Genomic DNA, 15,991 nt, shown 5'->3' on the forward strand with positions numbered 1-15,991 from the left:
AGTAGAAATATAAACTGCTGAAAATGCAATTTGGAGACCCATTGTAAAACTGTGTTATCTTCATTAAACAAGTATGATTTAGCCAACATGTGTTGCCTATTTAATAAATAAAGCTCCCACCATGGAACATCTAATAACATGAGTTTATTTTGAACATGTATAGTCAAGATACTTTAGCGTTTGGCAGCACATTTTTGCAATTGTAACTTAATTGGTGCAAAAAATTAATTCACGCTTAAGCTAACATTTATGATGAATTTAAGTTTTAATCGTGACCGTGAATTATTATTATTTTGGTCTGTTTAATTCTGGTTTGGTCACTCAAGTATACCTACTTAAATATCCTCCTCTGCTGTGAATGGTAATGGGACTGCTCAGCCTACATTATTGACATCGAGATGCTTTTAAAGTGTAATTTCATGACTCAAAATGTAGAGGTGTTAATGTCTTAAATGTCACAGTCAGTGCTTGTGTTTGAGTGTGTAGGATGATTCACTTCACAATGATTAACAGGCTGTTAAAGTCACTGCTTCCATCTAGTGGCGACTTTATGTTACTTTGCATCAGTGAGGAGGAGGTAACAAAAAAGCCATTCCAGTGCACCTGACGAGCCATACATCGAGATTATCTGTGAGTCTGTATCTACTCAAACAAACAGTAGAATGTTTTTTATTGTTTGTTTGTTTGTTTGAGTGTTTGTTGGCTGCACCGCTGAACTGACTGAACCTGCGAAAGAGAGAAAAAAAAGGTGGAGGCGATAAAGAATAATACTGTGACACCAGCAACAGGTAGAGTCGCTTTTACATTCCTTAGCTTGTGATACAACAACACGTTTGTTCCTTGGGGAAGTACGGAAGTTGGCTGCTGCTTGAGCACATATGTGATTTTATAGTTGGACACATCGGCGAGCTGACAGAGAGGCTCTGGGATCATTGAATGGTGACTGAAGCTTTTTTTATTTTTTATTTTTTTAAAGTCGCATCTGCATTTCGCACCTACTCATCATGCCCGTCCACAGGAGACAGGTAGGTGATCTTAGTCACACGTCCTAATAATGAGATTGTATCGATTCATAATGGAGCTGTTCTCTCAGCTCAGCTCCTGTTATGTTGATCACGGGCCGGCTGTTTTGACACGACTGCCAATTCTTCACTTGTCAGGCAAAATAGCTCCAACAGAAGCTCATTTCAGTGTCGTACAAGACCCACCCTTTGCACGAGTGACAGCAATGCTTTAATCTGAATTAGCCTTGAATGAGATGTGCTTTTTTGCTGGTTTCTCTCTGCTCACATTGTGTTTGTAGGACTGCCACACCTTCACTGTGCTGGCCTACATGTATCAGGCTGCCCTGTAAGTGAATAGCATGGATTGACATGAGTATATCCACATGCCATGCTGTTCAGTCAGGTTAAATTGAGTCAGTTAGTATCACCACAGTGGCATTCACTGACACATCCACACGTCACAGTTAAACAGAATTCTTTTGTTGGCTCAATGATGACCTTTCTTCTAATTTTCACACGCTTATTATTTATTACATACCAGTGGAAACCTCATTATGTCTTTTAATAGAAACATTATTTGTCACTCTGCCTATAAAATCATTCCAGATACTTAATCATTTAGTCATTATGTGTGGAATTTGACTTGTTTTATTTTTCAATATTTTGCTACACAGCCCAGTATTGAACTGCTGGAATTAATGGGAGTGGTGAGAGAAAATGGCAATGAACAGACATCCCTCCCTCCTGTGGTAGGAATATAATCTGTCCCCTCTAACAACAATTTAACTAGTTATTACAAATGATACATATGTCTGAAATTGTGACTTTGCCATGTGATTTTTCGAACACAGCACACACCACTATCATATGACTACGTCTTGGTTGCGAAAACAAGTGACAAACAGGAGAGAGAGACGTTCAAAAAGCAAACTGAATACATTGAAGAACTGAAAAAAAAGAACTTGAAAGTGACTGTAAGTCTTTAATTAATAATACAAATAATACAATTAATTATTCAATAAAAATTGCTGTTGGAAAGGTTGCACGATTGTTTCAGTGATCTTGTCTTTATTCCTCCCTGTTAGAAAATTATAGATGATGATCTCGTCTTCTATGGGATTCAAGCGCCTAAAGAAATATTTGAGAAGTACAGGTATCTGCTCAAAGTGTCTGATGCTTGTAACTGGAGCTCAGATCAGAACATTGTTCCACTCAGCACCAGGTAAAACACGTTATTGTACAGTCACTTTTTCTGGCATTTTAAATAGTCATGGGTGCTTTTCTCTGATTGTATCTCTGATGTTTATGTGTTCTGTATAATATTAATTAGGGCCCGACTGGTATTGGAATTTTGAGACCTATAATGATTTTTGTTGAAAAATAATCACAAATTACTGATGTGGTGGCCAGTATGGTGATTTTCAAAACATTTTTTAGCTGGAATAATAATAGACCATTATCTAGATCATGCACCGACTTTGCAACAATATGACACAACGGAGCAGAAGGCTGCTTTCTTAAACCAATAACTCTATATTTGTTTTAATAAAGACTATCTAACATTATCTATGTCTATTATCTAGTATACATACAATTTATTACATTGTTGACCAATTCTACAAATGAACACTGATAAAATAAAGAATAAACAAAAACTAAAATAAATACATAAATAAGTATCAGTACTGTGGATTCAGTATCAGACTATATCAATAAAGCTGAAATTAAAAGCTAAATAAATATAATTGTATGTTAGTTCAGTATTCAGCTTCGTCAATTACTGACCATTTTAAAAAATCAGTTTATGCTTACTATTTATATAAATAATTATGTATCTGTTAAGAGAAAGGTTTTCCTATCAGCGCATATCGAAAAACATAAATACTGATAATTACAGATATACATTTGTCATAAACCAATATTGTCTGATAAAATTGTCTGACCAATAAATCAGTCGGTTCTAACTAAATAAATATATGGTTGTTTATTGCTTCTACTTACTCTGTGTTTTTGTATGAATGTGATTTTCTAACTGACCTCTAAGCCTCTTCTTTATTGTTAGGAAAGACAAAATCCCTCTGGTTGCAGGTTCAGCTTTATAAGTGATACTTGTGCTTATTTCAGGATAAGGATTGTCCACTTCATCTTGAATCACACCCCTATACACACAGGAGGTGAGAAAGACTAACCATGTGTACATACTCCTCAGGTAACTGGATGCCTGATGTTTCATGTTATTCTTCTCACCTGTTGTTCTTCCCAGAGGGTTTGCGGGCTCTTATGAAGATCAAGGTTTTTGAGGCAAGGTTCTGCTTGCATGAGGTAAATATCCTAACTAAATCTATGATTTGTCACTTTTACAGATACTGTCACCATATCTGGCCTGGTTATTGTGTTATTACAAGTGTTTGGAAAGGAACTGCAGACTAAACAGATTGTGGGAATAAGGAATGAAAACAATTTCATTGTATCATTCACACCTTAAAAGAAATGTTGATTCAGTCTACTAAGTAGTTTTGTTTTTCACACAGCCTCATGCTAAAGATAGTGCCACTATTATCTACTTACAAATCTCTTCCTCTCTTCCTGTGGTGGCAAAAGTGTTATAAGTGAAATGCTTTTTGCCTGGTTCTTTAATGGTATGTTGAAACCAAACAAACATTTTTCATATGGCATGATTATATACAAAGTCAATGCAACACGTAAGTAGATGCAAAATTTGCATAAGGATATGATAAATCCGAACGATATTAAAAAGTAATCATTTTAAAAATAGTTTGGTTTGGCCTGCAGACAAACCTGACAATGCATAAATTTAGACTTTTTACAAACTGGCCTCATGATGTAGTTATTTTAATATCCTTTTTGATCCGTTTATGCAATTAAATCAGAGCAAAATCTGAAAAAAAGGAACTGCAGACTAAACAGATTGTGGGAATAAAGAACAAAAACAGTATACTGAATCAACATTTTTAAAGTTGTGAATGATACAATTAAACCAGTATTTTTGTTTTTCCACACAGCTTATGCTAAAGATAGTGCCACTATTATCTACTTGCAAATCTCCTTTCCTCTTCATGTGGCGGCTAAAGTGTTTTTTTAAAGAGCATTGGAAATTATGACGTGAAAATTGGCAGCCGTCTTCCAAAACAGTTCATTGCTGCCAAAAAAAAGTATTAATTCACAGAAACTCTATGGGAGTCACGTTGAGTCAGTCAATGCTGGGAGTGTGTGGGCAGGTGTGTGAACATATATTGACACATATGTGCACATGTAAACATGGACATGTGTGTTCTTGGAAATAATACCAAATGAAAAGCCCAGGAAAGTAAAATGCAAATACATTCACAAGTGCTTACACAATATGAAGCAGTATTAATTGTGATTGTTTTGGAATTGTATATAGAAACTAGTAAAATCAGTTTAAATCAGATTTTATTTTTACATTTACAGCTTCAGTTTTCAGTTTGACTGTGTGCCGTGCTTACCAATATGTGCAAATCTCTTCTTCATGTTTGTGTCTTCCTTTCATGTTTGTGTGCTTCTGCTTTCAGAAAAAGAAACAGAGAGAGCTGAAGGAGAGCTGGGCACGATGGACAGCCTGTCTCCAAGGGCAACCCATTACTGCCGTCAGGTTTGGACTGCAACACAACAGCCTATTCATTATCCTGTGTTTTTTTTTTATTTTTATTTTTTTTTACAGTTGCAGTTATTGCAGCGTTATTGTTTTCCATGTCAGAAATGTCATCCCCCCCACGCATCATGCAGACATTGTTTCAAGTCATTGTGTAAAGTCGTGTGCAGCACTTAACATTGCTGCAGATCTGAGCCTGTTGTCTTTAGACACACCTGTACATGAATCCAAACTGCATCATGATGCAAACAAGCACATGCAAACATCTCCAATTTAAAGTAAAAATGTAATTTGCTAAGTGTAAGCTTCATGTTAATATGTAAGCAGTATGATAGAATTCAGTCTTTTATTATAACACCCACATCAGGCTGATCAGCAAACCATAGAAACAAGATGCAGTGTGTACCATCTCTCCTTATTTTTCTCAGAATCAGTCAAGTACTTGTTGTCCTTATAATTTATTAAGGTTATATATGGATATACAGTTATTCTGTTTATGTGCTACGTGATAAAAGTCAATTTTCTACAGGTTTTATGCATTGATGGTACAATTTGCCATTGCTGGTTTAGTAAAACAAACATTAAATCGCTGTAACAGCTCAATCTAACAGAGAAACAACAGATGTATAATTGAACTGGAATTTAAAAGAAAAAAAATATATTTAAAAACAAGCAAGTAAAGACAGATGAATTTAAAAAGCAAGGACCAAAAAATAGATATATGCAGTTTTTTTCCTGTTCATTTTTAATACATTTCTGCAACATAAGTGCAAATCCTTACCTCATTTGTCATTTTTCTCCTTCTGTGTGTCTGTGTGTGTGTTTTCTCATGTCAGGAACTACTTTGGGGAGAAGGTGGCCTTGTACTACCTGTGGTTGGGTTGGTACACGTACCTGCTCATCCCGCCTGCTCTCATTGGGGTCATAGTCTTCCTTTATGGCCTTGCCTTCTTTAACAGCTCACCCCTCATGTGAGTTTTTTTTCCACAACTCCACAGTATCATATCATGTGCCATAACAGAGCAGTCAGGCTGTGATAAATACACTGCTTATTGTTTTGCAGAAAGGAGGTATGTGAGGCTGACACAGTCATGTGTCCCCTGTGTGACAAGAGATGCAAAGTGTGGCAGCTCTCCGACACCTGCACATACGCCAAGGTACATCAGTGCATTTATAGTAGAAAGCTGAGTGATGTGTTTATTTGTGCTCACTGCCTGTCTCCTCTACCTATAGGTGAGCCAGCTGTTTGATAATAATGGCACAGTGCTCTTTGCAATGTTCATGGCAGTGTGGGGTGAGTTTTGTGTGTCTATGACTTTATTCTTCATATGTAGATAGAAATAGTCATGTATGTGCAATATTCAGGTATGCAAAGCTTGCATAATATGGTTAATCAGAACTCTATTAAAAAAGATCACACATGATCCCAGTATGGTCCAGCCATCAAACTTACACAGCCAACACCTGCTTTAAGAATTTTTAGACTGTCATAATATTTATTTAGCACCTACCCATCTTGGAAATCTCACTTTTTATAATATGGGAACTTTAAGATGGATTAGTGTGATTTATCACAATCATACTGCTTCTTAAAACCATTAAAACACACGCAACAGGCACATTTGATTAAAAAAAACAACAATTAATAATCAGAGTGCAGAACTCTTCTCCAAGATTTTTTTTTGTTGATTCGCCTAAACATTTTTGGCTTCACAGGACAACTTGGACAAACAAGTCTTTTATCTGCCTCCTATTTATTTTATCCAATTGCCTGCATGTTTTATGATCACTGAGATATGTACTGCCAACGAGATGCCACATCACTGAGAGAACCTACTCGTCCTGGCTTCTTACATCTTACAGTGTTCAGCCCAGGCCATCTGGCCGTGGGGGTGGTCAAGCAGTCAACTATAAGAACATAAAAATGCTCTTTCACTGACTTATTCAGCTGTTAGAACCTCTGTGTTTTTGTGAATTACAGAAGATAAAGGTTTAAGTCAAATGATAGTGAAAGAATGTATTTAAGTGAAGTTGGGAAGAGTACAGTCAACTAGAATATCCACATCCGTCTTCAAAAAGTGATTACATCAGTATATGAGAGGAAGTGGGTCATGGAGGGGAAAGATACAGAAAGGAACAATGCATCAAGGACAACAGAAAAATGTTGATTTTGCAGGAAACATTGTCCCCAGCTGAATGGAATTTCCCTTATATTACCAGTTTAAAATGTGTTAAAAACGAAACAAATACACTTGAATATTGTGTCAAAGTCTGGAAAAAGTGGCTGGACATGATGCAATTTACAGTCACAGTAGCAGTTTACCGTAAGAAGTCAGGATCGGTTCCTGAATTTTCTGCTTTCTACTTTTTGTGACAAATTCTGGTGTCAGCATGCTATAAACAAAAGCAAACATGGTTATATTAATGTTAATATGTTAATATTGTCATAAACACTGTTCAGTTCTCATATTGTTCCAGTGGTCTATTAACTCAAAACAAAAAACTCTTGATCCTTACAGCGACACTGTTTTTAGAGTTCTGGAAGAGACATCGGGCTTCCTATGTGTGTGAATGGAAGGTGTCTGACTGGTGTGAGGAGGAGGTATGATCCGTTTTATACACTTCCCATTTCAGTAATACCTGTCAGTGCTCATTGGAATTCATGTCTATTATTGTATTGTATTTAACTGTAGGAGGAACTGATCCTGGAAATTGTTAACAACGCCAACTGTGAACCTAAAAAATATAAGCACTCCTATCTGCGCAGCACTCTGGTTTTGATCTGTTGCACAGCTATGGTGAGTGGCCTGTTGATTTTATGCTCTTCACATTTGTTATTTAAATCAAGTGGTCTTCACTGATTTTCAGGCCAAGGACCCTTAAACTGATCGATGGACAAAGCAGTGACCCCCTACTGCTTGTACATATATTATATAAAATTGTGTCGCATATTAAACTGGGCCTACAATTACATGTAGGGCCGCCTATAGTGCCATGAATAAGTGTACCTTGCTATGGTGCACACAATGCTACAATAATACTTTCCTTATGTTGGTTTACATTTTCATTGTCATTTCTTCAGTAACCAAACGACATTCTATAGAGAATACAGTTCCGGATAACAATTAGGTAAATAAAATAAATTAATGATAATAATAATAATAATAATAATAATAATAATAATAATATGAAATTAAATTAAATTAAAATGGATTGAAGAATAGAAATATATAAAGGAGAGATGGCAGAACTAAATATAGTACATACATATAACTATACATATACAATTACACATTTTTTCTCTCCACTCCGAAGGCATTTAAAATAGCATACATTATTGAAATATATATGTCTGGTATTTTCCCAGAAGAAGAGGTTTGTCGTCTTTGATAGGTGCCCCAAAGTTATTTAGCCTAGATTAGCTTATGCACATGACTGCACCATGCATGCATTTTATTTTTTACAAATAGGTTAAATAGGTATATATATATATATATATATATATATATATATATATATAAACCATAATTTGGCAGCCCCCTGAAATAACTCCTGAAAAAACAGCAGAGAGGAAAAATAAAACTCTGTTTAAGAACTAGGATTGAAGAGGCTCATACAACTTCAAAGCTCAGGTAAAGATAAGAATCATGTTTGAGAATGTTTAGGTTTTGGAATGAACTGCAGTCAGTTGAGTATATTTATGTTAATTAATAGAGGCCCACAGAAGTTACTGATATAGATGACTGTTTTTGTGTTTCTGCAGATATTGGTGATCATCGGTCTGACGCATGCCTTGGTGGTGTTCAGAGTGATCGCAGCAGTGCTCTTGGCTGAAGGAAAATGGGAGTTCCTGAGCAACCACTCCAACAGTGGAGCGATGATGCTGGGGGCCGTCCTCCATTACCTCATCATCACTGTCATGACACGGGTACGGCTGACTCTAAATGTGCATCTCTATTTCACACTTGGTTATATTCTCTGTAACTCTGACCGTGTCTTTGTCTCTGCAGATCAACAGGATTGTTGCCATGAAGCTCTGTGACATCGGTACGTCTGCTAAACCTGCATTTAAATTTTCATTTTTACATGGTACCAAATTTCAAAGAGACGCTGTTACACTAAGCTTCCAGGCAGAATTAAACACTAGATTAACAGGTTTACAGCTGTCAGTGTCGTGGGCAGTGAGAACAGGCAGTAAGGCAGGTAATCAGACAGCAAACAGGTCAGACACACAGATAACAGACACATATAAAATCAGCGTCTGGAACACGGCAACATCTTTGCAACACAGATGATGTGGCTGAGAGAGACTGAAAGCTGTCCTCTATACTGTGGCCCACGTCCACGCTTACAGAGTCACACACCTATCTGCAGGGTCTTTTTAAAGCCTGTGGGGGCTCAAGGCTGTTTCACTGAGGAATACATACATATACACAGCAGCGAGCACACGTCGTCATTATATGGAGGCATTATCATGTTTATGACCAATCAACAGCTCTCAGGTTGGACATTGGAACTAGGCCGCCATATTTCATTTCTATGGTCAATGGTCAGGTTATATTCAGAGGAGGGAAACTCACTGAGGCCAAGTAAAAAGAAGGTGAGACAAGAAAATATACTCTGCAGGCCCTGTCATGTTTACCTGATGCACAACAACTTTCAACTGTGAACCTAAAAAATATAAGCACTCCTATCTGCGCAGCACTCTGGTTTTGATCTGTTGCACAGCTATGGTGAGTGGCCTGTTGATTTTATGCTCTTCACATTTGTTATTTAAATCAAGTGGTCTTCACTGATTTTCAGGCCAAGGACCCTTAAACTGATCGATGGACAAAGCAGTGACCCCCTACTGCTTGAACATATATTGTATAAAATTGTGTCGCATATTAAACTGGGCCTACAATTACATGTAGGGCCGCCTATAGTGCCATGAATAAGTGTACCTTGCTATGGTGCACACAATACTACAATAATACTTTCCTTATGTTGGTTTACATTTTTATTGTCATTTCTTCAGTAACCAAACGACATTCTATACTGAATACATCTCCGGATAACAATTAGATAAATAAAATAAATTAATGATAATAATAATAATAATAATAATATGAAATTAAATTAAATTAAAATGGATTGAAGAATAGAAATATATAAAGGAGAGATGGCAGAACTAAATATAGTACATACATATTACTATACATACATATTTATACATTTTTTCTCTCCACTCCGAAGGCATTTAAAATAGCATACATTATTGTAATATATAGGTCTGGTATTTTCCCAGAAGAAGAGGTTTGTCGTCTTTGATAGGTGCCCCAAAGTTACAACTGATAAGCCGTCACTAACTAAGTAGATAACGGCAGGGACTTTTTGAAAAAATACTTGTCAGCAGGTGATGATCTGTCTATAACTGTCTATCATGATAGTGGAGCTGCAAGTAGCTCCTTACAGGACAATGATTCAGTGATTCTGACACAAACACATTACTTTAAGTATGACAAGATGGACTTTCGTGTGATCTAGTGATCCCATGATTGTCATGGATCCTTGTGAGATTGTCAGAATTCAGCAGCTGTGCAAGGTTACTGTCAAAAAGATCACCCTAAGGGTTTTAAGACGAAAGGTTTTTTGCTGTTATAATGTGTAAGACTCCAGTTTAAGCTCCTCTGGCCTGTGAAAACTACCCACATGAAACCATCTGGGAAGGGAAGAAGATGTGACGAGGGGTCACAAGTAGACATGCCTTCAATTTAAAGGTTTCCAAGCCAAAAAGGATTTGGCCCACCCAGTTATGTAGAGTCCATCGAAGCCCCTCTATATTTTATTTGTTTGTGGTGTTTGGTTTATTTATTATTTCAATCGATCAGTGCTTTTGTAGACAATTTTCACAAGAGATTTTGACTTTTCGTGTCAGGAGAAACACAGGTGAGATTGAACATTTATCGTTAATTTGAAGTGTCCCATGTCAGGAGGGCAGCGTGTCTGATATCAGTGTTGCAGCAGTATGAAAACAAGGGCTTTATCATAACTGAAACTCAAAAAATATATTTTTAGTGGAAGTATGTGTAAAAAAATGCCAATTTGCCTGATATCAGGACCCTGTGACTGGCACACCTAATTCAAATGCAACAATCATAAGGTGTGCTGTGCATTTTGATATGTTGATTGTCTGTATAAAACATCTTTTTGGCCATTGTGTAGCACAGAGAGCCAGTCAAGTTCAACTTGAGCTTTGAACACTCACAATTTTATCTTAATATTGTGTGCAGCAGCACAACAATATTAAGATAAAATAGATAAAATGTAAATTAGGTCTAATGATATAAAAGATGGAAGATAGAAATTCAATTCACACGTGTGAGATTGTGCCATCCACTGACCAAATACTGAACTGCATGGGAACTGACATAAGATCTGTGTTCAACAGAGGAAACACGATCGTTTGCTGCCACAGAGAAAAGTTTCACTGTCAAGATGTTCACATTCCAGTTCTTCACCTACTTCTCCTCCCTCTTCTACGTGGCCTTTTTTCTCGGCAGGTAAGAACTAAAATACTGTTAAATTTAAACTGATTAAATATTTACATTTTAGGACTTTTAATTGTGTCATATATTATGTATCAGTAGCAAAAAAATATGCGTATCAGTATAGTTTCAAACATACCACACAGCTCTAGACTTCCAGAGAACCTGTGAGTGTGTTTTCTGTATGTTGACATGAATAACCAGTTAATGACTTTTGGAGTAACCAGTTTTCCTTTCCTCCGAAACCCAGATAAGCCATTATACCATTCATGAGAAACCAGAATATGCTAGCTGAAGAACTTAATAAGAAACCGGATAAAAGTATTTATCATGTGTACAGTACATAGGTATGAATACACTGATTTATATTTAGATATTCCAAAAAACGTGAAAAGCCTCATAACCAGGATACTCATCTCCATGTACTCTACCCTAAATTAAAATTTTAAGTTTTTTTTGTGCGTGTGTGTGTGTGTGTCCGGTCTTGAATGTGGACCAGCATTGAGATAGGGTGGTCTTCTGCACAAGGTGTTTTCAGCTCTATCCAGTGCGGGTGGGTTGGTTAATGGGTGTGGGGTGGGATAGGTGGGGGTTATGGAAGTTGTGATTGGGTGGGGGTGAGGCGGGTTGGTAGGGGTGAGTCTGTATAACCAATTATTAGTATTTAGGAAAGCATTGGACGTAATAAGACAGATGAAATTCTGAAGTAACTTTGATTTTTATGAAATACTACTAAACTCTGATATTGATGAAATTCTGAAATTGCTATTTTTTATTTTTTGTTGTTTTGATGTACTTCCTGGTACCTAACTATGATGACCCACAGTCATTACTAAAATAAAATTCTAAAAAAAACTTTTTATCCTTACTTATTAACACCCTGTGTCCTCACATGACTAATAATGATGATGTTTTGTAACACTTACAACAGGATAAATGGCCATCCTGGTGGATATGTCCGAATTTCAGGGAAATGGAGGCTAGAGGAGGTGAGTAACATAAATATTTACCCCAATTGGAATAAATTAATGTCAATTTTTGAGTAAAAAATGCTGCCTTATTTTGAATATTGTATCTGACTGCATTTCAAACACGTTTCTCTCCACTATCTAGTGTCATCCCAGTGGATGTCTCACAGATCTGTTCATCCAAATGGCCATTATAATGGTACTGAAGCAAACCATCAGTAATGTCTTTGAGTTCACTGGACCGTAAGTATAAATCAGCTTTGTTGTTATATATTCTATAATTGTATATTCCATTTTACTCTCATCAGGTCCAGGATTTTGATATCTGTCTCTTGTTTGCATCAGCTGGTTCTGCAGGTGGTTAAAGAGACGAAGAACCCATAAGCTGCAGAGGAAATGTGCCCACTGCTACCTAAAAGATGAATCAGAGGCCAAATATGGAGCTGAACTGTGTGAGAACTGCAAGCTTCGAGACTGGCTCAGCAACTACCGTCTCAATGATGTTGACTCCTTCAGCCTATTCCATGAGTTCCTGGAGATGGGTATGTAGGCTACTCTGCTGAACACTGTAACTATAATAAACAAGAGACAAATACTGGGTAGGTTTTTGGTAAATAATACTCTTCTTTGCTCTCTCCTCAGTGATCCAGTTCAGCTTTACCACCATATTTGTGGCAGCGTTTCCTCTCGCTCCTCTGCTCGCCCTCATAAATAATGTCATTGAGATACGCCTGGATGCCATTAAAATGGTCACTCTGGAGCGCAGACTGGTTCCCAAGAAAACCAACGATATTGGTGAGCATCACTTTTAAAGAGATGGAGGATGCAGTTTCAGAACCCTGACCTCTAACCATAACCACTACGGTTCCAAAAAACTAGGATTCTAGGAAATGTAGTCCCATGATTGAAAAATTGCACCCTCCAATACTGCAGGAACATATTTTTACTTTTAAAGGTGTATGTGTGCTGTAATACTTGGCCCTATGCTTTTATGTTTAGCATTTCAAGCCCTCCCAGCCGGGATAGATGCATCATAAACCTTGCTATGTCCTCAAAAATGTATAGTGAACTTCCAGACTTCCAATCTTACCTTATCTCATAACAGAAAGTAATGCCAAGTGGTGGCAATGTGTGAACTATATGGCCTTAGTGTGGTATATTCCCACAAAAAAAATCATATCACAATTGATACCATGTTGACCATCATTAAAAAAAGAAAGAAAAAGAAAAATTGAAAATGGGAAGGACAATTGTCAGGGTAAAAACCAATAATCTCTTGGTCTTGACCGTGATTGTGACATTAAAATTGAAAGACTGACTTAATTATTGATTTGTAGGCACCCTCACAAGCTGGTTAGCATGCTCATTTCAATAGATATCTCTGCAACACAAGAAATAGATGTCTTTGACATAAAGTGAAAACTGTTACTTCTTCACATTCTGTTGATGGTGTTAATTTTTGGAACGTTTTAAACAAAAATTTTGGCTAAATCTTGGCAGTAGTCGTTTGCCTGTTCATACTGTCGATATCCTCCTCACATTAACATTTCCTCCCCTCAGGTGTGTGGATAGACGTGTTGGAGGCCATTGGCGTCTTAGCTGTCATTGCAAACGGGCTGGTCATCGGCGTGTCTTCAGACTTCATCCCTCGACTCGTGTACCGTTATCGCTATGGTCCGTGTGTCAACGGCACAACAACAGATATCGAGTGAGAATTTTTTCAGAAAATGTTTATGTTCTGTCTTGTTGTGTGGAACACATGCTTTAAATGATTGTAATACTGTTTTTTAAGCTGCATGGCCGGATACATCAACAACACTCTCTCCATTGCACGAATGGACGACCAGATCATAAGCAAAGAATTTTCAGCCAATCAGATGATGACTCCGAGTGGCGTGAATGTCACTCACTGCAGGTTTGTCCTCCTTCAATCTTAATTGTCTTATATAGCTGAAGCGTTATTCATGGCATTTAGGTCAGAAGAAACCAAAGTCCAAACGTGCAGTGTGTTTGCAGTGCCCTCATATATCTTTGTTATATTGCACTGTGACTGTTCCTGTAAGTTAACAACTGTCAGGAAATATAAGTTGTCTTTAAAAGTTCCCAGCAGTGGTGGAAGAAGTATTCTGATTCCTTACTAAAGTAAAAGTACTAATACCACACTGCAGAATTACTCCACCAAGTCCTGCATTCAAAACTTACCTCAGTAAAAGTACAAAAGTATCAGCAACAAAATGTACTAAAAGTAACAAAAGTAAAAGTTCTCATTATGCAGAATGACCCAACTCAGATTGTTATATATATTCCAAATATGCATTGTATTATTTTTGATGCCTTAATGTAAGCAGCATTTTACTGTTGTCCAGGTAGGCGTAATTTAAATGACTTAATATACTTTTATTTGGTTTAATTTATAAACATGCATTATCCTTTTTATGTTAAATCTTGACCTGAAAAGTAACTACTGCTTAATGTAGTGGAGTAAAAACTACAATATTTCCCTCTAAAATGTAGTGAAGTAAGTTTAAAGTACCTTAAAACTATACTTAAGTACAGTATTTGAGTAAAAGTACTTACATTTCACCACTGTTTCCCAGCTGGTACCCGAAGTAAACCCCCGTTTGATTGATTTAAAAGACAGCTGATAAGAGAGAGAACATCTGTTTCTGTTCACAGGTATAAAGACTACAGGAGCAATGAGGACTACAGTCTTACCCCGCAGTACTGGTTAATTTTAGCTGTTCGCTTTGCATTTGTTATCTTGTTTGAGGTAAGTGTTAACCATAAAACACACTTATAACTCAAGTATTGTTTTGTTCTGTGGTACACAATACAACACCGAAATCCCACAATCTCCTCCCAGCTCAGTTTGTCTGTTCTTATGTTTCAAACTTTATCTCGGCAAAATCAGGGTGTTATCTTTAATGAAACCACATTTTCACTGGTAGAAAAGGAGATTTACATTCCTAACATTGTCCTCTCTGCTTGCAGCACGTTGTGGTTATATGCAAGTTTATTGCAGCCTGGTTTGTGCCGAGCGCTCCCATGCAGGTCAAGAATGACAGACTCTTTGATAAACTCAGGAGACTAAAAGAGGAACTCAGGCGAGTCTCAAGTAATGTTCAATGTTTTAAAGACATGCTTTGAACTTGTGTGGCCACTTTTTGCTTTTTCGCACAGATGCTCCAACTAACACACCCTCTTGCTTTTATTTCTCACAGTTCATTTGGAGCGTGAGCACGCGCAGACGCAGGAAGGTTGCAAGATTTCCCCTGAGGACAAGAGCCAAGTATTGCCTTGTGCATACAGAATATCACAGTGTTGAGTCGACTTCAAAGTCATTATTCATCTCTCTGAAGAGTTCAGACGGATTGCTCTTTTATTGTTTGCAGTTAAATGTAAATTGCTGGCTATCTGAATTCTCATCTATGAAGTGGACTTTGAAGACAGACACATTTTTCTTGGACAAAACAAGTGTACAGTAACTGATTTTACTGACCATGCGATTGTTTTTATTCTATTGTAAGAATGCACTGATAGCTTGCTGTTGGATCTCTATATTTGTGAGACGTATGTGAGTGTTTTTATTGAAAGCCTACAGATAATTTATACTGCTACTGCACATACAGTACCGATTGTGTGTTACGATGCTGCCTTATATTGTCATTACTGCAGACAGAATCTGATGGTGTCTTTTGTAAACCGGACACAAGAATGTTTTGCATTTTAATATTTTATATTATTGAATAAAAGTGAAAAACTTTGCCCTCATGTACTGTGATGTCTTTTGAATTTAAGTGTGTCTGTTACAAGATGTGTCATATATGACATTTTGAATTTGCCAAATAACAAACTTAA

The 15,991-nt window shown here is 37.0% G+C and overlaps 1 protein-coding gene across 2 annotated transcripts; it reads left to right on the forward strand.

The window, feature by feature from the left end:
* Positions 1–672: 672 nt before the first annotated feature.
* LOC131973535 (anoctamin-9) lies at positions 673–15,898 on the forward strand. 2 transcript variants are annotated; one of them, XM_059335554.1, is made up of 25 exons: positions 673–788; positions 893–1,025; positions 1,679–1,753; positions 1,856–1,978; positions 2,090–2,226; positions 3,129–3,178; positions 3,268–3,326; positions 4,559–4,638; positions 5,475–5,609; positions 5,702–5,795; positions 5,872–5,932; positions 7,158–7,240; positions 7,332–7,436; positions 8,402–8,566; positions 8,649–8,685; positions 11,069–11,180; positions 12,097–12,154; positions 12,279–12,376; positions 12,479–12,675; positions 12,776–12,928; positions 13,694–13,841; positions 13,926–14,048; positions 14,810–14,903; positions 15,125–15,248; positions 15,355–15,898. In XM_059335554.1, exons 2-25 carry the CDS (start codon positions 1,005–1,007, stop codon positions 15,456–15,458), a joined length of 2,436 nt encoding a protein of 811 aa, XP_059191537.1. In that variant the 5' UTR covers positions 673–788; positions 893–1,004; the 3' UTR covers positions 15,459–15,898. The 2 variants fall into 2 exon arrangements, with proteins under 2 accessions (XP_059191537.1, XP_059191538.1); XM_059335555.1 differs by having other exon boundaries at positions 684–788; positions 977–1,025.
* The last annotated feature ends 93 nt before the right edge of the window (positions 15,899–15,991 follow it).

Source organism: Centropristis striata, chromosome 6 (assembly GCF_030273125.1).
Source record: "Centropristis striata isolate RG_2023a ecotype Rhode Island chromosome 6, C.striata_1.0, whole genome shotgun sequence".
NCBI classification, from domain to species: domain Eukaryota; kingdom Metazoa; phylum Chordata; class Actinopteri; order Perciformes; family Serranidae; genus Centropristis; species Centropristis striata.

What these genes read in the sequence shown, in the direction of transcription:
- LOC131973535 (XM_059335554.1), top strand. Translation starts at nt 1,005, where the DNA reads ATGCCCGTCCACAGGAGACAG. An exon ending in TCATCACTGTCATGACACGG is followed by an intron (nt 8,567 to 8,648) that starts GTACGGCTGACT and finishes TTGTCTCTGCAG; the next exon opens with ATCAACAGGATTGTTGCCAT. An exon ending in GTGAATGTCACTCACTGCAG is followed by an intron (nt 14,049 to 14,809) that starts GTTTGTCCTCCT and finishes TTCTGTTCACAG; the next exon opens with GTATAAAGACTACAGGAGCA.